The sequence below is a fragment of the Chionomys nivalis genome, chromosome 3, assembly GCF_950005125.1.
Source record: "Chionomys nivalis chromosome 3, mChiNiv1.1, whole genome shotgun sequence".
Classification (NCBI taxonomy): Eukaryota; Metazoa; Chordata; class Mammalia; order Rodentia; family Cricetidae; genus Chionomys; species Chionomys nivalis.
Window position 1 is genome coordinate 16,723,488 of NC_080088.1, and position 24,425 is coordinate 16,747,912.

General features: G+C 33.5%; 1 protein-coding gene across 2 annotated transcripts in view; it reads right to left on the reverse strand.

Moving 5' to 3' along the window:
• Ncam2 (neural cell adhesion molecule 2) overlaps positions 1-24,425 on the reverse strand; it is a 403,308-nt gene that overhangs the window by 149,665 nt on the left and 229,218 nt on the right. For both annotated transcript variants that reach the window (XM_057765379.1, XM_057765380.1), the window contains exons 6-8: positions 17,346-17,463; positions 8,599-8,759; positions 4,967-5,112 (exon numbers count right to left, since the gene is read on the reverse strand). In XM_057765379.1, the coding sequence (XP_057621362.1) occupies positions 4,967-5,112; positions 8,599-8,759; positions 17,346-17,463 (425 nt within the window). The remainder of the gene's footprint in view (positions 1-4,966; positions 5,113-8,598; positions 8,760-17,345; positions 17,464-24,425) is intronic.

Below are 24,425 nucleotides of genomic sequence, written 5' to 3' on the forward strand. Positions count from 1 at the left end.
GAAATCTCAAAACAGCTTGTATAAATTCTGTTGTGTGATATCAGTGGTAACTCTACGTAAGATTTATAATAAAAAGATGCAAGTTGAACAGGGTAAATTATAAAATGGGAATTTTGAGAAGAAAATGAGCACCAGGAAGTGAAGTGGAACTCAGTCCTGAATTAAAGGAGAGAGAGAATAAGAAATTAAGTAAAGGGAATGTCTCCAAACTGTGAAAAGGAAGTGAAAAAAGTTTAGAGTTGGGTGTGGTGGAGCACACCTTTATTTCCCAGCAGTGGGACAGCAGAGACTGGCTGATCAATAAGTCTGAGGCTAGCCTAGTCTATAGAGCAAGTTTCAGAACAGCCAAGGTTAGGCTATAAAGGATTAAAAAATAAGGGTATAAATCTGGTAAAGTTGTAATTGAAGGAGGGGGACCATGTTCCAGTTCTAGTCAGCAGTAGAACTTGGACGCCTTGGCCACATGGTTCTGACTTTAGAATTAAGGATAGAAGAATCCGGTTATGGAATTTGCCTCAGAATTTAAAGAAACTTTCTGAAGCCAGGCGTGTTCAAGGGTTTCCATGAATGGAGGATTAGTAAAAGGCCATTGCTTGAAGCTGTAAAATTGTAGCCTGGATTCCCTTTCCTTACCCAAGATGTTGGAGATGCCAGAGTCATGGGACACCAGCCTAAGCGAGCTGCTAACAGAGAGTGCCACCAGCCCAAGACAAACAAGTTTGTTGCAGTCAACAAAGCTGAAAGGAGTGGGAGAGCTGAAGAGTTTTTGACATTAGACACAGAGATGAAGAGCTTTGAGTTTGCCGAGCTGGTTTTAGGTCTCGGTTTAGTTCCGTATTTCCTAGCTATGTTCCCTACCTTACGTTTTGGAATGGAAATATATATCCTGTCCTATTATATGTTGGAGGCTTGTGGTGAGACTATGATAAACCATGGGAACTTTTCAAGCGGAACTAAATGAATTTTGCTTTGTGATATTGTTACAAGCTTATGGGGGCCTGGGAGAAGAATGTGCTAGTTTGAATGCAATTGACCCCTATAATCTCTTAGGGGGTAGTACTATTATGAGGTGTGGCTTTGTTTGAGTGTTTATGTTTTGTTGGAGGAAGTGTGTCACGGTTGGGCAAGCTTTAAGGCTCCTGTGTCCAGTATCCCAAGTGACTTTCTGTTGCCTCCAAACCAAGATATATCCAGCACCATGTCTGCCGTATGCCACCATGCATTCCACCATGATGATAATGGACTGAACCTCTGTAACTATAAAGGAGACACAAAAATTAAATGTTTTCTTTATGAGAGTTACTGTAGTCATGATGTCTTTTCATGTCAATAGGAAACCCTAACTAAAGCATAGTTATAAACATGTCTAGAAAGTAAGACAACTGAAAACTGTGACACTATGTGGTCAGGGACTTCTAAAATGTTATTATCACCAAGCTTACTGGGCTATTAACATATGTTGAGAAATATTATTTTAAGGTGTGTTACTTTTGTTTGTGCTGAGTAACATCTGTTTAATGATATAAAGATGTGTTCTTTTATTTATGCTGCATTTGTTTAACTCTACAAAGTAGTGATTCTTCGTCTAAAATACATGATGGTCTAATAAAGAGCTGAAAGGCCAAAAGCAAGGCAGAATAGGCGGATATGTCAGGCAGAGAGTATAAATAGAAGGAGAAATGAGAAGAAGGAGCAGCAAGAAAACAAGGAGAGTTGGACTCTAAAGAGCAGGCACCAAGCCACCAGCCAGCCACAGAGTAAGAGTAAAGGTAAGATACACAGAAAAAAAGAAAAGGTAAAAGCCCAGAGGCAAACGGTAGTAGCGATAATTTACATTAAGAAAAACTGGCAAGAAACAAGTCAAGCTAAGGCCAAACATTTCTAAGAATAAGCTTCCATGAGTGATTTTATGGGACCTGGGTGGCAGGCCCTAAAAAATCCATAAGATTAAAATATACACAACAAACATATTCACAAACTTTTTAAGTTTATTACAAAATAAGAAACTCTTTTAAGTACCTGTCTTTGACTATTCAAGTCTTATTTCAGGTTGTAAGAAGTGAGTTAATATATAACTGGCTATTATACAAAAGAGAAACATTTTATACTTGTTTCTGCCTGTCAAACACTGTGGAATAAATAGACTGGGGCTACTGACATGGACAACCACACTCATACTTTTTACATGGGCTATGGAAATAAATCGAACTTAGGTTTGTATGCTTACAACTCAAGTATTTTTGCGCCAACACCCATTCTTCATGTTCTCATCCATGGCAAGAAACTGTAGATTTTTTTTTCCCATACGTGAAGGTTGAAAATTCTGCTACCAAGAACTCTTAGAGTGTATTATGTAACATTGGAATGCAGTGAAAATACGGTCAAATACATGCAACAACAATTCATGGACTACTATATGTCTACTAGCATATTATGTTTTATACCACAAGTATAAAACAGTCAATCAAAAACTGTTACTTCGTAGCCTCTTAAAATATTTTTAAGGATGAGTACCTCTTCATGTTGTTGGAAAACATATTAGTGTGGTTCCTAAAACACAAATATGGATTTTCAGTTTCATCAAAGCCTTGATTGCACTGGTCTAAGTAGCTGTGATTACTTAGTGTTGTATTTTCCAAGTCCCAAGCAGAGTCTTACACAGTATTGTTAATAATATTTTCCTATTCAAAAAAATTAGTTCTTGAATTTAATCTTGATAAAGAGCCAGGAAGCTAAAGTCTATTTCCAGAGTGTCCTGAATTCATACTCATGTGGCTCCAAATAAATATATTAAATATTCCTCAGCTGTGAACAAAAAATATTGAATTAACTTCAAGGTTGAAAATATAGAATCTGAATTATTACAATATCTCCTAGTGATATTGCTAGAAAATTCAATGTCGTGTTAATTTCCATAACTAAAATGTACAGTCTCAGTCCAACCAATAAAATTGAATATTCAATCATGTCATAGGTTCAATCATGTCACTTTTTAAAGACCATTAGTAATCAAAATTCACTTGGCATAAGCTTTGCAACAAAATTATTGACATGAGACACTATACTTTTCACTTTGTTATTAAATTAGGTATTTACTACATGTTATGATGATTTCTGTAAGCATGGAAATATTTTCATTAAATAATCCAAATGCTATTGGCAAAGCTGAGCTGGTATATCTGTAAAAAATGAAATTTAAAAATAATGGCCTGCCTTCCTAAAAGATCATTTCAATTATTCAATGTGTATTTTCTGTTGAGGAAACTAGGGATACTTTCAGGAAAGAGATATAATGATACATAGATAATAAGTCAAAATGCTTAAAATGGTTTTAGAAATATCATGATAGAAATTAGATTAATTTCTTTGTCTATTGTATGAATTTGTATGAAAAATTACATTTTTACATTTTCTTTTTTGACTCTAACTTAAGCTTTTAAGAAAGGTTTCCTTCAATAATAATAGTGCTTATCAAATCAAAAAACAAGAGATTTCTTTCCACAGCTACTATGGAAAAAATTTCTGGGTGGCAGGTTTGAAACAGCTTGGAGCATAGCTGAGAGAGTAAATATCAGATGTTTCTGTTTACTTGATGTTACTTTATCGATGAAAGTACCAAAATAATAGATACTTCATGTTCAGCATGTATATATGAGAGTCTCAGCCAAAGGAAGAAAGTGAGATAACATGGAGAAAAGAATAATTTTTAGCTAGAAAAACATAAAGAAATAAGTGAATTTGGTATATACAGAAACTCCTAAGAAGGGTAATGGTATGAGCGTAATTACTTGAATCACAGAAATATGCTAAACTGAAACAATTTATTATCATTTTAGATTATCTGATTATGTTTTCACTAATGTTGTCGACATCAGTGCATTTTAGACTTCCTTCCTCTTTCATACCAATCCTTATGTTTTTTGAGATAGGAAATTTTTAAGGAAAAGTCTGTAATGCTTCTGAAAGATGATGGTGGCCATGAACAATTTATACTTTTATTTTTAATTGAACATATAAAACAAACCTAGTGAATGTACATAATTATTTTCTAAAGGGTTATACACTGTTAAAAATGTCATCGAGAGGATGACAGGAAAAATATTAACACATTCTTTTAAATAAGAAAAGAACTAAACTGACTTCCTTTAGAATTATGATTATAATATGCTGTTGAATACAACAGGGTCAGGAGAAAGGACAAGAAGTGTATTGTAGACTAAGTAGTTACTAATTTTCCTATGATCACATTAGTAAGCCAAAGTGCTTTCACTAATTTTATTTATATATATATATATATATACACATACATAAAATGTTGTATGAATTCATTTAAATTACTTCAATACATATAATTTTACCAAAATATTTTTAGAGATGTTAAATACCAATTCCAGTAATGCCATTACCCCTTCCTGGGTTTTTCTGTTCTACATCATGTCTCTGTTTCTTGTGTATACTTAAATTATAATATGAGTAGCAATAACAGAAACTCATGTAGTACAGTACATGGTAATACTTAAACTCTGTATAACCTCAATCCTTTGTCGTGAAAGCTCATCAAAATGCTGTATCTGTTTGTCCTGATACCTTTTTGCTAGAGATTTCATTACATGAACTCAGAAGCCTATGCATAAAAACATGCTTGAAAAGTAAAGGCTAAATGATCGCCACAGTTTTTAAGACTTTATTTATACAGAGAAGATTGTATCTAAACTATCATTATGTTTTTTTAGGAATTCAGTGTATACCAAAAACCCCACGAAAGTCACTTTAAATGTAATATTAATAACCTAGAACTTTGTAATTTATAAAATACATTTTAGGTGATAGTAATTGATTTTTCTCCTGTAAAATCATTTTTAAACTGACTTTACAGTAGGTTTAATAAGTAAGTCATTTATTTAGTTTGAATAAGTTGGTAAATTGTATACATCTGTGTTTTTCCCTCTAGAAAGAGCAGTATTACCTTATCCCCTTCAGAAAATGTGGCTCCATCCACTGCTCTTTTCCAGGTGATTTCTGGAATAGGCTCGCCTTCTGCCTCACAGATGAGTGTGACATGACCATTTTCAGATGTCGTCTCATTCTGAAGTTGTAATATATGCGGCTGTACTGTAAAAATTGTACATATTATTCAATTGATATTAGCCCAGAAAGGTTACTTTTCACAATGAAAATTCCATACTAGATCACTACATATTTGAATGGTATGAGATGACTAACTCCACAGCAGTTACAACTTACTTTCTAAAATACCAAAAAAAAAAAAAATTCAAATAAGAATAGGAAAAATTCTAGACAATAATGTTTATCTATTTTTTATTATAATAATTAATGCAGATCCTTATAAATCAGTATAAAACGTAATTCCTTTCAAAATTTTGCCAATTTGGTGTAACATTCTTTTCCTAAAGCCACAAAATTGAAATCTCCTACTAAAGACATATATCTGTAAGTATCCAAACACAAATGAACACATTTATAGCATCTCTTTAGTCATTTCTTGCATTTTAACTTTTAATGAGCTCAATAAGTAGACAAATGATACTTATTTATACCTAAGGTGTAGAGTTAGAAATAATCATGAAATTTTCCATGACAAAAAGCAATGTTAAAACATTTTTCTGCATGCAATTACAAGTGACTAACTGGGACTGTAATTAACTTTAACATAGCTTTAGATCAGTGTTTCTCAACCCGTGAGTCGTAAGTCCTTTGCAGGGTTGTGGGGGATGAACAATCCTTTCACTGGGGTTGCATATCAGATATTCTGCATATCAGATATTTGCATTATGATTCATGACAGCAGCAAAATTACAATTATGAAATAAAAACAAAAATAATTTTATGGGATGTCACCACAACATGAGGAAAATGGTCACAGAATGAGAAAAGGTACTGTAAACATTAAACTATTTCTTCACAACTATAATCCCATATTACACAACATTAAGTATATTGGTATTACATTTTCTTTATAATAAAATATACCTACCTTCACAATTTACATAATAGCACCATGCTTTAATATGTGGACTTTGTGTTACCTGTATGCCCTGGTTAATTTCTCTGGTGGTTTTGTTTTGTTGCCGCTGTTTTGCATTGATTTTATCAACTTGACACAAACTAGTCTCATCTGAGAAGACAGAACCTTAGTTGCTTCCACAAGACTGACCTGTAGACAAGCCTGAGGACCATTTTCTTTATTGATGGTGACTGTGGGAGGAAATATCTCACTGTGGGTGGGGTCACCCAAGGCATGCTGTCCTGGCTTGTAGATGAAAGAAAGCTAAGCAAGCCAGTTAACTGCTTCTACTTCCCCAGTCCCATGCTTTCTGCTTTAGTTAGCACCTCTTGGTTTCTGCTTTGAGCTCATGACCTCTGTAATAGAGTGTGACCTTTGATTTGTAAGAGGAAGTAATCCATTCTCTCCCCAAGTTACTTTTGGTTATTGTGTTTCCTCATAGCAAAAGAAAGTCTAATTAAAACACAGCCTTTCTTTCTCGTTTTCTCACTCTCTCCTTCCTTCCTTTCCTTTCTTTATCTCTCTCTTTTTTCTTTCCTAATTTGCAAAATAAAATCGATGAGATCCTAAAATCCTGGTGTATGTTGTCAGTACACATAACTTTAAGAGTAAAACACTATCAGTATAATTAATTAGAAAATAAAATTAAGTTTTTCTTAATATCAAAAATAAGATCCCTAATATCAGGAATGTCATGGATAAAGTTTAACATATTTTACATTTATTCCTTTTAACTTTTTTAGATATATTTTATCTTTCAAAATAAACACAGATTTTGTGAGTGGTCCTCACAAGGTGATGACAAGAATGATGTGATGTTTTATGCATCCTTTCATGTTTCCTAATATGTCTCTCTGTTCTCATACGCTAACAACCTCATAAAAGAAGAAATGATGATGAGGTATTTCCCTAGCATTTGTTTTCTTTTGTCTTAAATATAATATCTTTACTGTTCTTTTTTTTTAATTTCACGTCATGCACCCCAGTTTTCCTCATTTCTCAGTTCCTCCATATTTGCCATTCAGCATTGCAGTGCCCCCCATGAAAAGAAAATTTTGGAGAAATTAAAACCAAACCAAGCCAAAAGAAAAATGAAAATGTGTTGGAGAAACAGAAAAGACAGAAGAGCTAAAGGTGGTTTTTGTTTGTTTGCTTGCTTGATTTGTTTTGGTTTAGTTTTCATTCATTGTTATTTCTAAATATTTACTTTACACTAAGGAATCTTTACTTAGGTTGGCCAATGTCAGAGTTAATATTTTAAAAGAGAAATCAGTTTAGAAAAATCTAAGGATTTCCTATATTTCTAAAAGTTTCAAACCCATGTGTTCCCCTCTCCTCCATAGGGAGTTCCTATGCTGGCTTTTGTTTTTATCATTGAAGACTTCTGTACCTATCGGTTTATCATGACCTGAATTTGAAACTAAAAAAACCCCACTAACCTAAACGGCAGTCTTTATTCAATGCAACTTGACTAATCTTATCCCACATTAATCTGGGAATGTGTTATTATTCAAATTTTATGTTTTCATCAGTTTTCTTCAAAATTTCCCATCATCCTACGGGAATATAGATATCATGTAGGTCTCTGCCATTCAGTAAATGCTTCCATATACAGCAGCTAAAATTACAGACAGCAGATGGCAGAAAGTTTCATTATTCATCTTGTATTCAAAGTAAGAAAAATATTTACAGTCAATAGAATGAGCATATACTTTTCTTAACCATATATTTCACATTTTTCCTTTGTGTAGCTTTTATTATAAAAATTTGATTATGGCATATGTAAAGGTAGTTAAAATTCACTAAATTTTAGTAATATATTTACTTTTTTAAAACAGAGATATTTTTATTGGTGGTTTGGTGTGGGTGCATATCTATATAACACACCCAGATAGTACCCAGTGAGGCCAGAAGGAGGGATCAGATAACATGGAACTGAAGCTACAAACAGTACTGGGGCATCTTGTGGGTATTAGAAACAGAACCCTGGCCTTTTGTAAAACTTGTTTAACATTAGTTGCCACAGTTTTTGAGCGATTTTCTCTGTAGTTGTCAAGATAATGAGAGTAAAATCAATATTTTTTACTAAGCTATATGCTAAGAAAGTTGCTTCAGGAAAGCAGTATGTCTCTTGATCAATATGAATAATTCTGAAACAATGTCTTTTAAAGATGGTAAGACACTTGCTTATAGCTACTGGAAATGTTTATGAACTCAAGCCTTATACATGAGAAATTTTGAAGCTATCAAATGCAAAATTAATTCCAAAATGTGTCCTTCAATGATTTATTAAGATAATTATTCACAGATGTATGATTTTATATATAGCTCATTGGGTAAAATGTAAACAAATTCTCTTTTTACTATCTGTCAAAATCCTATGGAATTTTCATATTATATATATACTTCTTAAGATAATTCTGTCTAAAATTTTATTATTTAATCTTCATTGTTGTCGGTTTTTAATATATGGAAAGTTTAGAGTTTCCATCCAATAGCAGAGCAAAGATTGGTTTTGACTTCCTTTCCTTTTAATGAATACTACATTATAACCACAGCATTGTAATACTTACCAAAGACTTGAAGGAAGGCCTGCTTTTCATCTTCTCCTGCCTTGTTTGTGGCTTTGCAGACATAAGAACCACCATCTTTGTTGATTATATTTCTGACCGTGAGCTCTGTATTACTGCCCTTTAAAATGTATTTTTCATTTTCTTCAATTAGCTTGCCATTTCTAAATAAATAATGAAAAAGTTGATATTCACTATCTAATAATATGCAATTTTTATGGCCAGTAAAACTGATTGCTATAGTTCAGTCAAAATACATTTTTATTGTTCAAGAAAACTTAAGTCAAATGTATAAAACAATACTTGATATTCAGTTTCATTTGAAGATAAAAATGACATTTTGAAGTTGAAATCTTAATATTAATCAAATAATGAAAATATATGACTTCAACTTATACAATATTATAAAATACTGATTTTATTACTGGCTTTTAACTCACTTTGTACCTTATTAATTAGTTAATATACAATCATGTAACATATTTATACACACATGTGGATGACATAAGCACATTTTCTGTGAGAATTCATTTAATTTCATAAGAAGCAATAGAAATGTCATGAATTTATTTTCCATATAAGTATCATCAATAAAAATTAATGTGGTAGTAAAGAGAACAATTTTTTCTCATAGTTATCAATCAATAATTATTATTTTACAATTTATTTGTATAATGAAATATATTTCCTACAAAATTTATGTAGTTATAATAATAATGGCTATTAACATTTTCTATTATATTTTAAAAGCATAAAATATTTTAAAACTTCATCCCACATTATAAAATATCTTTATATATTCTTTTAACTTATATTTTTATTTCATTTTGCTCATTTTATTTTCCCTTTACCTTTTTGTGTATTTCTATTTCTAAATTATATTTGGTAATTTGTGAGCTGAATTGATACTATGGCCCATCGACAGAATCTTTCTGTGGTGGAGAATATTAATATTTCTGTATCAGTTTAAATTTCAACATAAAAATTCTAGATAATTATTTTAAAATCCTTCCTACAAAGAAACACAGCAAGACTTTTATATACCATTGAATCTTTCAATGGAATTATATTAATATAAGTCACAGCAATAACGTCAGAGACATCACAGTCATTTTCAAAATACACACCTGAAATATAAGCAATGAAAATATAAGATGATGGAAATCTTCCTGTAGTTAGTGAATACTGTTTATGTGACCATAGAACTTGAGGGTATAGAAATGCAAATTGTAAAGCATGAAGACATAACAAAGAGTAGGCAGGAGAAAAGAGAATTAAAATAATGTTTTATTTTGTCCTCTTATTGCTAAACAAACCCATGAAATATTCTTGCTGTTTGAACCTGAAATGAATAGAATTTAAATAGAGAAGATATTGCTTCAAAATGTCAACTACAATGGTAAAAAATGGAAGTAGAAATGTGCATATTTATATGCAAATTTAAATAATAGTTAGAAAAAATATATAGAAAACTCCAAAAACTTATTAATAAAAAGTGGGTCATATGTATGAATATGTACAGATAGCAACCATTATGAAATAGAAATGGGTTACACATTTCTATGTCTATTTTTTAAAGGTACAGAATATTTACTAGCATGCACTGAAATAGAAGAAACAGTGAATTGGAAAATGTTATTAAATAATTTGTTAACTGGCAAGTATTTAATATAACTAACAAACGACATAAAAAATTGAAGTTAAACATAACCACAGACTGAAAGGAAACAGCATCCTTAGAAAAGATGCTGTTTAGGAAGATAAATGCAAAGTACACAAAAAGAAAATAACAAAAATAGAAGCAATATTTACTGAAGCTAATGCAAATTAAAAGTTCATTATGTTACAAATTGTACACACACACACACACATATATATAGAGAGAGAGACAAACATAGAGAGACAGAGACAGATAGACAGAATGAATGAAAAGGGCATAGAACAAGAAATGAATTGTGAAGTTATCAAGGCAAAAGAAGCAAGAACACTGAAGCAATACAGAAATTAAATATGTAACAAGGTTTAATGAATTATGCTAGGCTCTTACATGGAATTAAAAACCATGAACACATTTCTATAAAAACATGTCATTAAAGACTGAATAATATAGAAATCACCTGAATAGCCCTTCATCACAACAATAAAAAAGCATTTATAGTACAACCTTTAGCCAAAAAAAGTGATGAAAAGCTGGTTCAGATAGTTTGAATAAGAAACAACCAGGTTAACTTTTCAACTTTGCCACAAAATAGTACGGGGAGATATACTCATTTTGATTCTCAGCTGGAAGAATCTGGAATTACCATCAAAACAAATCTTTGTGTATCTGTGAGGGAGTTTTTAGATTAAGGTTGTTAAAAGTGTAGCTGGCTAGTCCAACAGTACTATCCAAAGGCTGGAATTCTAAGCAGAATAAAAAGGACAAAGGTAGCTGGGCCGAAAAATTCAGAACTGTCTGCTGATGTAATTGAATCAGTTATTCCGTGTTCCCCTGCTATCCCTCAGTGGAAGGAAACCTCAAACTGTGAGCAATATTACTGTCTTCTCTTAATTACCTTTGTCAAATATTCTTTCACAAAACAGAGTAGCCCTTTAACAATTCAAGCACAAAAATAGAATTACTGAGCATGCAGAGGCTAAATCAGCTTCTTAATCCTCGTAATGCATAAGACATCAGAATCTGAATATGAGAGGTTTTTTTTGTTTTAATTTAATTTATTTACTCATTTTATGTTCCAACCACAGTTTCCTTTCCTTCCTCTCTTCTTACCCACCCCCTCCCCGCCAATCCCTCCTTCTCTGTTTCTGTTAAGGAAAGTGACAGGCTTTCCATGGGTATCACCAAAGCATAAATTCTCAAATTCCAGTGGGACTAATCCCCTCCCCTTGTACTAAGGCTGGACAAGGTAATGCGTTATTCGGAATGGGTTCCTAAGAGGCAGCCAAAGCTTAAGGATAGCCCTTGCTCCCGTTGTTAGGAGTCCCACAAGCAGACCAAACTACACATCTGTCACATATGTAGAGGGCCTAGTTTGGTCCTATGCAGGCTTCCTGAATGTTGGTCAGATTGTATGAGTTCCTCCGAGCCAAGTTAGCTGTTTCTGTAGGTATTGTTGTGATATTCTTGACACCTCTGGCTCCCACAATTCATCCTCCCTCTCTTCAGCAGAATACCCTAGCTTGTCATGTTTGGCTGTAAATCTTGCATCTGTTTCCAACAGTTAATGAATGAAGGTTCTTTGATGAGAACCAGGGTAGTCACCAATCTGATCAGAGGAGAAGGCCAGTTCATATTATATATTAAATATTACTAGAAATCTTAGCTGGGGTCATTATTGTAGATTTGTGGGGGTTTCCCTTTCATCGGAATGCCCCCTCCCTTCCCAGTCATCTCTTTCAACACTCCTCTCCTCCATTCAACCCTTCACCTGATCCCTCAAGTTCCCATCCCCACCCAATTTCCCCTTCCCAGGGATATCCATGCATCCCTGTTTTGTCCTCCTTATTACCTGGTCTCTTGTGGTTCATGAGTTGTAGCATAGTTATTCTTTACTTTACAGCTAATATCTATTGAGTGAGTACATACCACCTTTCTGAGTCTGGATTACCTCATTCAGTGTGATTTTTTTTTTCTGGTTCCAACCATTTGCCTTCAAATTTCATGATGTCATTATTTTAATACCCGAATAACACTCCATTGTATAGGTATAGCACACATTATTTATCCAATATTTGGTTGAGGAATATATAGGCTGTTTCCAGGTTTTGTCTGCTATGAATAAAGCTGGTATCAATGTAGTTGAGCAAGTGTCCTTGTGGAATTATGGAGCATGCTTTAGGTATATGCTCAAGAGAGGTATAGCTGGGTCTTAAAGTAGATTGATTCCCAATTTTCTGAGAAGTCAATAATACTACTTTACAAAGGGACTGCACAAGTTTGCACTCCCACCAGCAATGGAGGCGTGTTCTCTTTGCTATACATCCTCTCCAGCATAAACTGCCATTAATGTTTTCGACCTTAGCCATTATGACAGCTGCAGGATGGAATTTCAGAGTCTTTTGATTTGCATTTCCCTGAAGGCTAAGGATGTTGAACATTTCTTTAAGTGTTTCTGCTGAGAATTCTCTGTTTAGGTCTGTACATGCTTTCTTTTTAACTGGATTACTATATTTTTTTTAATGAAAAGAAGCCAGGATAACTAAAACAATCTTATACAATAAAAGAGCTGCCGTAGGTATCACAGTTCCTGACCTGAAACCATACTGCAGAATTATGGTAATAAAAAGCAGGATGGTATTGGCATAAAAACAGACAGGTAGATCAATAGAATCAAATCAGACCCAAGCATAAATCCATACACCTATGCACAACAGATTTTTGACAAAGAAGATTAAATTCTACAATGGACAAAAGAAAGCAACTTCAACAAATGGTGCTGGCAATATTGGTTATCAGCATGTAGAAGAACACAAATAGGTCCATATTTATCATCAAATCCAACTGTGTTAAAGACCTTAACAAAAATACAGTTACAATAAACCTGATAGAAAAGAGTGGAAAGTAGTCTTCCACACATTGGCACAGGAGACAATTACATGAATAGAAAATCAGTAGCACAGACAATGAGACTGAAAATTAATAAATGGGACCTCATGAGACTGAAAAGTTTCCGGAAGGCAAAGGCCAGTTGCAATAAGACAAAAGGGCACCCTACAGAATGTGAAAATATTTTCAGTAATCTACATCCAAGAGAGGGCTGATCTCAAAAATAAATGAATAGGGGAGTCTTAAGAGAATGCATTGTGGTATTTACTCTGAAAATCAATAGAATTCACCTAGTTAATAGACTGAAAACCATAATCTAGTGAATACTTTATTTTAAAAATTTTCATATGATATATTTTGATATTATTCTTCCTTTCCCCAACTCCTCCTGTCTCCATTTGAATGTTGGCTCCTTAACTCTTTAAGTGAGCCAATTTAGAAACAGAGACTTCAAAAATTAAAGAAATAAAACAAGTTTGTGTTTGAATAAGTGACACTTGCATCTGATGGATAGTGTGTGTGTGAAGTCTGATTGACCGGTGAGCTCCATAAATCCACATGACATTATTCCTCCTCTCCAGCACTGGTTTTACAAGCACGAAAATACAAACACATATCTGTTACGTGGATTGTATGGATAGAATTAAAGTCCCCATGTCTGTGCCATCTCTCTATATCAAAGAACCTATGATCTAAAAAACAAAAAAATTAAAAAGCTGCATTTATATGCAGTGGAAATGCTGTAACAGGAAGTGGACATCAGGATGCAGGGAGAAAGTCCTCATCAGCAACCAGTCCCATTGGTACCTTGAACTTCGATACCAGGCCTCCAGAAATGTGGAGAAATACATTTCTGCTATTTTAGTCATCTAATACATGTGTTTTCTTACAGTAGCCTGTGGATACTAACTCAGTGGGCTCCTATCATATCACTTGTGTGTACCATCTCTGCTTAGCAGGTTGTCTGGATCCCTTAGTGCATCTAACTACACTTCCCAGTGTTTACAAGAATTTATTTTCAAAGTTTTGATATGCTATATCTACAGATAAATGGGATCAAGTAAAATTTTCAGTAAAATAAATATATCTCTACAAATGTTACAATACATTTTTTTTTAATCAGGCACCAAAAAAATTGTTTGGATTCTAAGTATTCTCCATTATCACCAAGAAATGGTATTTGAAGGCATACAGACGAGGAAATATAAACATTCTGGACTTGATTAATTTTAGTTCTTATGATAATTTTATTTCCAAAAAGTATAAAAAATAATTTTCAAGAAATTTAAGAACAGAAGTTAAATACCTCTGGACATGTATAATCATTAGGTTAATGGTCTAGATAATTATTTGTTCTTGGGGATGAATGACATAGGAACTTTTCTGTGACTCAGTTAGATATACTATGAACTCAAGTTATTATTTGGAATCCAGCACTCATTGAGATACGTGATTGCCTTGGGTTAGTATGCTAATGTCCGATGTACAATCAGAGTAAAATATTATTACCAAGAATTAAAATCTGCATAAATAAGTTCCATTCACCTTGTTTGTAGAAATATTAAGCTTATTGAAAACTACTATGATAAAATTATAAACAAGATAAAGATCTCAAAATCCTATTATCAAAACTTGTTTAAAGAGCAATAAAAATTGTTGTGGATATTGTTACTTTTAAAACAAATTACAAAGCTTAAATATTGTGAATTTTATCTTTGCATATACAGACTATAGTTATTAAGTTTCAAACCTAGGACAAACAGCAGAGGTGCCTATTTAACATATCAAAATTTGACCTGGCCACACCAGAGTCTCCCAACATCCCTCGGTCCCTACCCTTTAGAGGATACACTTTACATAGCCCACTCTCTCCTCTGAAGTCTCCAACACAGAGGCTGCTCTGCCTTCCTCCAGAAACTCATCTCTGTATAATCCAGACATTTTGATTACCTGCCCTTCCCTTTGGTACCTTTGGAGTCCTGGCTGCTGCATCTGGGTCCCCTCTTTCTTATCTTCTCTCTCCTCCTTCTTCCACATCTTTCACATGACCCAGATCAGTCTAGTTAAGTAGACTCTTCCAGATGTCCTTGCCTCTGAATATCCTTTCCTACCATAAAATTTCTCCCCGCTGTACCTAGGAGCAGTCATGTCCTTTCCTTTCTATTTCCTTTATTTCATTCAATACTAATTACTTTGTGATATTTTTTTTACAGATTGCCATTTATAAGTATAACAATTTTTAAAGATCTTAGTGTTCCTGCAATAAACTTCATATTTATATTTTGTATTAATATTTTGTATTATATTTTATATATTAAGTATTTGTGAAGCCAGAGTATAATATAGGGTATGACATTCAGGAATGCTGTCATTTGCTTCTTGACATTGTCATTGGGCTCATCACTTATCCTAGAGTGGTTTGCCAGTGATCTTCTATGATCCTAATATATCCACCTATTTATCCTTAAATTTACAACAATGCCAGCATGTCTGGAATATTCATGTCGATATAATCGAACTCAGGACACATGCTTATGAGGTAAGCACTTAAGTGACTAAGCCAAATCCTTAGCCGCATAAACTGTGCTCTAATGCTTACGTACAAGATTGGCCTTTTGAAGCTTTATTCTCTTTTTTTTTTTTTTTTTTTTTTTTTTTGGTTTTTCGAGACAAGGTTTCTCTGTGGTTTTGGAGCCTGTCCTGGAACTAGCTCTGTAGACCAGGCTGGTCTCGAACTCACAGAGATCCGCCTGCCTCTGCCTCCCAAGTGCTGGGATTAAAGGCGTGCGCCACCACCGCCCGGCAAAGCTTTATTCTCTTCAATTTATTCCTTTGAGCAACAGTCAATGATAATAGAGAACAATAAAAAGGTTCTTGGTAACAATGGAATTGAAACACATTTGAAAATAATAGGCAGAAGTAAACAATTAAAGAATAGTTTTCAGAATAATTATTCTTTTTATGAGTAATTTTTTAAATTAAAAAATAACTTCTTGAAATGTCATATATATAATTATTTTATAATGTAGTACAAAAAGAAAATATGCAGTTACTTTCATATAATAGTAAGTGATGTTGCATTCAAACAATATGGTTGCTAAGAATGCTAAAACATCCATTTTAATACAGACTTTATTCCAGTAGCAAAACATAGACTCAGTCAGTAAGAAGGCTGCAGGGCCAACGTTGAACAAAACATACATCTGTAGCTCCAGTAAGTGGTCTCTGTCAATCTTTCCCTGAGGGACATTACGACAAGCTCACATGCTGTACTCTTTGTCTATTCAATCTAATATACTTAGCCAGTAATTAATACCACCTGAGGCAGGCAAGATGCCTCATTGAGTTAAAGTACTAACAAGTTTGGAAATCAAAGTTTATTCTAGTTTCCACAGTGAAAGACAAGAACCAGATCTTGAAAGTTGTCCTTTGATATCCATAAATATGCTATAGTATGTACACACCAGTACTGTCTCACACCCACACCCACATTCATACACACGCACATTCATACACAAGTGCACTAATAGTCAATTATTTTTAGAGCTTGTTTCATTATTTCTGTTATTTATGAGACATAAAACAGTTAGATCATTCCCTTAACCTTTTCTCCTTCTAAAATCTCCTTGTTTATTTGCTTTTCTTTTTATCTTATTAAAAATATATTTTTTAATACAATATATTTTTATTTTGGTTCTCTTTTTTTAAATTCCTGCCAAGTCTTCCCTACTTCCCTTCTCATAATATTTCACAACCTTTCTTCCCCTTTCTCCTTAGAAAGCAAACAGGCATTTAAACAATGAAATAAAAAACAGTCAAACTAGAATAGCACAAAACAAACAAATAGAAAAACGGGACCAAAGAAAGCTCTCTTTTCTTATTAGTTTTTGTTACAACTAGATATGTTTTTTTTTTTTTTTTTTTTTTTTTTTGGTTTTTTGAGACAGGGTTTCTCTGTGGTTTTTTGGAGTCTGTCCTGGAAACAACTAGATATGTTTATGTATACATATATTCCACAATAAAACCCACACAGTCTATAAAATGTTATTCGTATGTCTGATTTCAGATATGATTCTTTGGTGTTAGATAATATATATTTTAAATGAGCCTAGACAATGTTTGTTTCTTTCTGTATAATTGTACTTTCAAATATTACTCTGTGAGCCCAAGAACACCACATAGAAGACATGGGTCCTTTACTTACCGAAACCAAGAGATGGTAGGATCTGGAGACCCTGAGGCCCTGCAAGTTAATGTCATTTCTTCTCCTCTCTCTGCAGTAGCATTGAAGGACTTCTGCGGCATCACAATGACTGGTGGAACTGAAGGACAAAGGACAGAGTAAAGAGTTGCAATCATAACGCTGCACCAACAATATTTTGCCACTGTCTTTTAGTGCTTTGAATCTTCATTGTTGCTTTCGATTTTCACAGAGAATTAAGGTCAGTGATATGTTTTCTTATATATAATTGGATAATTCACCATGTTATTAGTTTAGTATTTCTCAACCTGTTAAACAATGAATTGTGTATTTTAGCGAACATATATAATGCAGGAAATATGTCTCACACAAAGACACAGCAGCACTGACTTAATCCATACTGAAATCTACTTTTAGCATAAATGGATTTCCTATTTGGGTTCTTATTGGCCTATGTAATTCCATAGGCCATCATTCACTGTTTCAAGACAGGGCTTTCAAATTAGGTGTCAAACCATAATGTTCTTTCTGATTAACTACACTTAATTTCTTCAAACAACTATAAAACATTTTATGAAGAGAAACTGCTTCAGCTATAGAGTATGAAAATAGATTTCCATGAACAATTCAATTTCAAAATTAAGCTTCCTCAATTTCAAACTACTTACATTGCAAGATTGTACACGCTGCACATTCTGGTCATGGTGAAACTGTGGCTGAAATGCAGTGTTTGCAATAAACAGGTCACAGACTTTCACAGTACTGCTTCAGTATTAAAGGAAAGCCGGTGCTGGGACTCAGTGCTCATCTGCATGCACTTAAAGGGTATATGATAAAGTACTACATATAATATAAATATGTTAATACATTGATCACTCTCTTCCTCCTTTCTCTATCTATCTATCTATCTATCTATCTATCTATCTATCTATCTATCTATCTATCATCTATCTAGATGAATAAGTAAGTATTGTATACATATATGTATAAAATAATAATGGCAAAAGGTCATAAATATGAAGAAAAATGGGGAGAGGTATATGGGGATTGGAAAGAAGAGGGAAGGGAGATAGATAGATATCGATATTGATATAGATATAAAATCTCCAAATAGAGCCGGGCGTTGGTGGCGCACGCCTTTAATCCCAGCACTCGGGAGGCAGAGGCAGGCGGATCTCTGTGAGTTCGAGGCCAGCCTGGTCAATAAAAGGAGTTCCAGGACAGGCTCCAAAGCTACAGAGAAACCCTGTCTCGAAAAAACCAAAAAAAAAAAAAAAAAAAAAAAAATCTCCAAATAGAGAGGCAGTAGTTAGAGGTTTGATTACAATTGCATATCTTCAGAATAGTGCTCAGGTAAGCATTATAAGGCATTGTCACAAGGAAAATAAGAGGTATTCATTTTTTTTCTTTTTTTTTGTTTTTCACGACAGGGTTTCTCTGTAGCTTTGGAACCTTCCTAGAACTAGCTCAAACTCACAGATATCTGCCTGCCTCTGCCTCCTGAGTGCTGGAATTAAAGGTGTGCACCACCACTGCCCAGCAAGATAATGCATCTCAGTAACTAAACACAGTACCTCACATGTCTGCCATTATGAGAGTTGATACACAGATCATAATCTTACATAGAATATCATAATATTTATGATCAGAATCCCCAAAGATGGACTTATAGATATTAACTCTTAATTTGAAGGACATATTTATTTCTCTATATCTCATTGCCTTTCTGTTATTATAGACAGAATAATTTTTTCAATACATAACCTACTACTGCAATGTTTTGTCTTGTAAGTGAATATCAAATGAGGCATGTGACATCTTGTGCGGTCTTTATTTTAATTCTTTTTTTAAATATTACAACATAATAGCAAGTTTCCTCCCTTCCCTCTTCTTTCCAATCCCCATATACCTCTCCCCATCTTTCTTCATATTTATGGCTTTTTGCCATTATTATTTTATACATATATGTATACAATACTTACTTATTCATTAATGTAACCTACTCAGTTCAAATGTTACTTTTATGTGTGTTTTCACAGCTGTTTTGTATGGGATAACTAATTGGTTCACCTTTTTTCTTGCTTTTCATATGTCTGTCCTATATATTTGCTCTTGCCTTAGAATTACACATGGAAATAGAATGTTCTTTTTTTTGTTTTGTTTTTTTTTTCTTTTGGCAGGTTATCAGGTTTTGAGAATTCAGGAGTATAACAGTCCTGTCATGTGTTATCTTGCCCAATCTATATCTTAGAAGTTTTCTTCCCTGCTCCTCTAGTTTTCCTGAAGCCTTGGGGATAGATAGAAATAGAACGGAAATGTCCCATATAGGATTGATTAAATTCTACGGTTACTTGGTATCTGGACTTCAAACAGTTTTGTAGGCTATAATCAGCACCATTCATTGCAAATTATAAGTGAAGTTAAAGGAATGGTTAAATTGTTTATATGGTAGCAACACATATTTTTAACACACTGTAGAAAGCAAACATATTAGCAGAAATCCCTTTATTAAGTTTCTTTAGATAGAAACACTTCCATACTAGAAGAGAGTTTTCTAGTTCCCTCGCTGATGTTGTTGCTAACTGAAAAAGGCTGCTTAATATTTGCCATAATTTTATTTTCAAGAAAATTTCAAGGTTGGAAAAATAATACTGCTTATGTTTTACATAACACTGAAATTATTAAGAACATGTTCATTCTTATATTACAGTGTAAACCAACAGAAGTGTAGTCTAACTAAAAATTTTATAGCATGTTCTTAAGACCAATTACTAGGCTGCTCAGATTAATGTGACACCCACAAAACTAGATCACAGTATTGTCTTTTGCTCTTTTAATTGGTTTGCTTTTTCTCCAATTTTAGGTACTATAATATAAACTTTTATCTCTCAGCTTGACCAATATATTTTTATTTTTATTACATTTGCTTATTTGTATATGTAATCTTGCATGCATACTCATGCCATAGAGGGAGGGTGGTTGTCAACAGACAACCTTAGGGAGTCATTTTTTTTTCGCTATGTATGTCTCAAAGAATGGTGGTAAGAAAGATTATACACCGAGCCATGCCCATGTCCCGTTAATACAGATTTTGACACTTGCAAATATTTCCATTTTACATTATTGGGAATTATCAAGCTAAAATATTATTTGTTATATATTTTATTAGGAACTAAAATATAAAATCTAAATATACATTTCAAATAGGGCAGATGTCAAAAGTCTCCAAAGATTTTTACCTTTTTTGATATAAATGTTTACTAATTCATTTGCACTCATCAGACATATGACTGCATTGGACATCTTTGGAATGATGTTAAAAATGATAGTAAGTCACCATGTGGGTGCTAAGAATTGTAGATAAGTCCTCTGAAAGAGCAGCCAGTGCTCTGAACCACTAAGCCAACACTACATCCCATTATTTGCTTATGCTTATATTTTATAATTTTTGCCACTTTTGAAAGTCATATAATGCATTCCAGTGCATTATTACAAGATGAGATGACCAAGTTGAAAGCCAAAACCTATGTCTATGAACAAAGAAATTATGTCTTATCTTCAGGTCTTCTGATGATTTCAATAGCATATAAACACTGAAAAAAGTAAAAATGTGAACTGACTTAGAAATTACATTTGCAAAGCTTAATCACATTACTCAAATAAGGTATAAAATTATTCATTTTAAATATGATTATTATATTAAATCATCTGATAAGGAAGCAAGGATTCTGGTGTTACAATTTACATCATTGTTATTTTTGTATAATTCATCTCATAATAACATGTGAAATGTGATGGCAGTGCGGTGTAGACTGTGGATTAAGTTAATTCATTAATATAAAATTTCTTGGCAATCTGGATAAAGTGATTACATTCCAGTAGACATATCAGGTCCGTATGAAATCATAACTACATTTCTACATTTACTAAATTCATTTAAGTTTTCTATTTCCTTTCCTATATAATATAAGCTGAAATCAAATCTTAGTTTTCCTTAACATTGATTATGGTTACTTGCAATAAAATTTTTCTTTTTGATGGAGATGGATCAACCTAAACAGATATTTAATAGAAATAGTTTAGACATCAGAACATACAGAATTCTACATATTTATTTTATCCAATGATAGACATAATCAAAACAAAGTAATTTTAGAATTTTATTTGAAGACTAGCTCACTGCTTAAAATAACTTAAGTGGAAATACTCATTTCTTTTTGATAAATATTTCTGAATTGTGAACAACCATCAATGTCAGAAAAATCAGTACTTCATTTTTGTTTTGCTATAAAACCTATTATTATGTCCTCAAGTTTGAGAAATGATGACAACTATGGGTATGATACACATTTACTTTTAAACAATCAATACAATGAGGCAGTGATAGAACCATGATTACATAGTTAGCACTGGATTTTTTGTTTTGTTTTGTTTTTTTGTTTTTCGAGACAGGGTTTCTCTGTAGCTTTGGTGCCTGTCCCGTAACTAGCTCTTGTAGACCAGGCTGGCGTCGAAAGCACTGGATTTTAAAATAAAGTTTACCCGGAAAAAAAGCACTAGATCTGACATCATTGGATAATAATAGTGAAGATCAAATAGTTGTATTATGATTTTTAAAAGTATACGTATAGTACAGCAAAATGATCGCAGTCTTATCTGTGGGGTCATTTGGCATATAAATCATTAATGTCAAATCAGTTGGAAGATTCATTGCTACAGGTTGTATAGAGAGAATTGGTTTACAATTCAGCTGAAGAATTTCAGTGTTGACACAGCCGCTCAGAAAGCTACCAGCTGATTTCTAGCCGTAATATGATTCCTGGAATATGTGATGCACAGGAAAATTCCCCTTAGCAATCCTTGAAATCATTACCTTTCTGGGAGTTCTCACCTGTCCTAAACAAACCCTCAGCTTGCCTTGAAGTTCAGTAAGACATTCACTGAGCTGCTTCACTCAGATAGATGTTGGCTGACAGTGAGGACAAGAAGTTTTCCTTGCAAATTGGGCCCCTGAGAGTCTTGAATGTTTCTACTTGGTACACCCTATCTTTTCCTTTCAAATAAATATTTTAAATGTGCATACCCTGTAGAGTGTGGGCAGCCACTTCAAGCAGTTAGTCTTCAGAAAAAAAAGCATATAGATAAACGAGCTTGTAGATGAGATCTTGTGCGGAGAAAATTATATAATTATTTAAAAATAAATAGCTTGCTAGAGATGAAGCATGAACTAAATACTAGAGTACGAATGAAAATATGCCTAGATTTAAAAGGAAATATATATATATTTATAAATATATAAATACACACATACACACACATACACATATTTAAGAGAGACATAAATATAGAGGATGGAGGAGGGCAAGGAAAGAAAGAGAAAAAAGATGCAGAGAATAGGAGGGGAAGGAGGCAGAGGAAGTGAGAGGAAATGAGAACTAGGAGGAAGATGAACAAAGAGTGAAAAAAGTAGGAAAAGCATAATACAATGGACAGGCAGCAGAGGTCTCAGCAAGGTGCAAAGCACAAAATAAAAAAAAATAATTGTAAAAGACAAACTGGTTCAGAAGATAAATATTGTGTGAAATTAAGTACTTTTCTGTTTATTTCAATCTAATGTGAATCCTCTCTATTCAGGTATCGTCACTATTATGAATACACATACATTAGATAATTGTCTTTTTTTAAATAAGATAACAAAAAACAATAAATTTTAAAGGAATTGCAGCCATATGTGCCTTGTAGAATGATTAGTCTTGAAGCTGTTTGCCAAGTCATGATGTGTTTCAACACATTTGGGGAACAGAATACATGAGTGCCTCTTCATCTAACTCTAAGATCAATTCCATGCTGTATTTATTTTATTAATATAATGTTAGATTACACTTTGATTGTTAGCCTTTCATTTTTCTCTCTTTTTTTCTTCTACTACATCTGTAGTTTGGTTTCTAATAAATGATAGGCCCACGTCTCAAGCTGTATTTACCATATTAATATATTATAACACAACTACCAACACCAAAACAATTGAAGCCAGTCTCTACATAACTAGAGGAACACATCTGTAAATCAGGGGAACTCAGATGGGACATTTAATTCAGAAGTGAGGAAATGCTGGGCTCTTGTCAGAGACTAACATATTGTAAGATGGTGTCTTAGATGAAACAGCATGACCATAAGCAAGTTGGGAATGAAAAGGGATTCTCTGGCTTACACTTAGGCTCTGCAGTCTATTACAAAAGGAAGTCAGGACAGGGCAAAACTAAGTAGCAGGAGTTGATGCAGAGACCATGAAGGGGTGCTGCTTACTGGCTTGCTCCCCATGGCTTGTTCAGCCCGTTTACTTTTGGACCCTAGGACCAATAGGTGGGACCTCCTGTATTAATTACCAATCAAGAAAATTCCATCAACTGGATCTTATGGAGGGATTTTCTTAATTGAGGCTCTCTTCTTTTAAGTGACTCTACTTTGTGTCAAGTGTCACAAAACTAGTCTAGCACAAAACTGTCTAGCACAACTGATTCGTTGTCAACTTGACACACATGCACATCACTTTTTAGTCACTCCCTTGCCTTTCTCATTCATCTCTAATATCTAACATTAATATTGACACCACAATATAAAATATTTCAAAATTTTAAAACCCCACATCTTTAAAAATTCATGCTCTTTAAAATACATAACTTCTTTAAAATTTAAGTCTCTCAACTGTGGGATCATGTAAAATCAAAAATAAAATAAATAATTTGTGACTTCAAGAGGGAAAAACCAGGGCACAGTAACAAAATGAAAAAGCGAAAGCAAACTCCAAAAGCTTAAGTAACTCAGTGTTCAATCATCTGGGATTCAATCACAATCTTCTGGGCTCCTCCAAAAGGCATGATCACTTCTAGGTCTCCATACTCTCTGCAACACTTACATGTTATCTTCTAGGGTCCAGCTGGCTCCACTCCACAACTACTGCTGTTCTTGGTGGTCATCCCTTATATTGGCATCTCAAAAACATTGTGATCTTCTTCTGAAATTCGGCATCACTTTGTCAAGTAACCTTTCTGAGGCTCTTTTAATTTTGCCAGGCCTCAAATT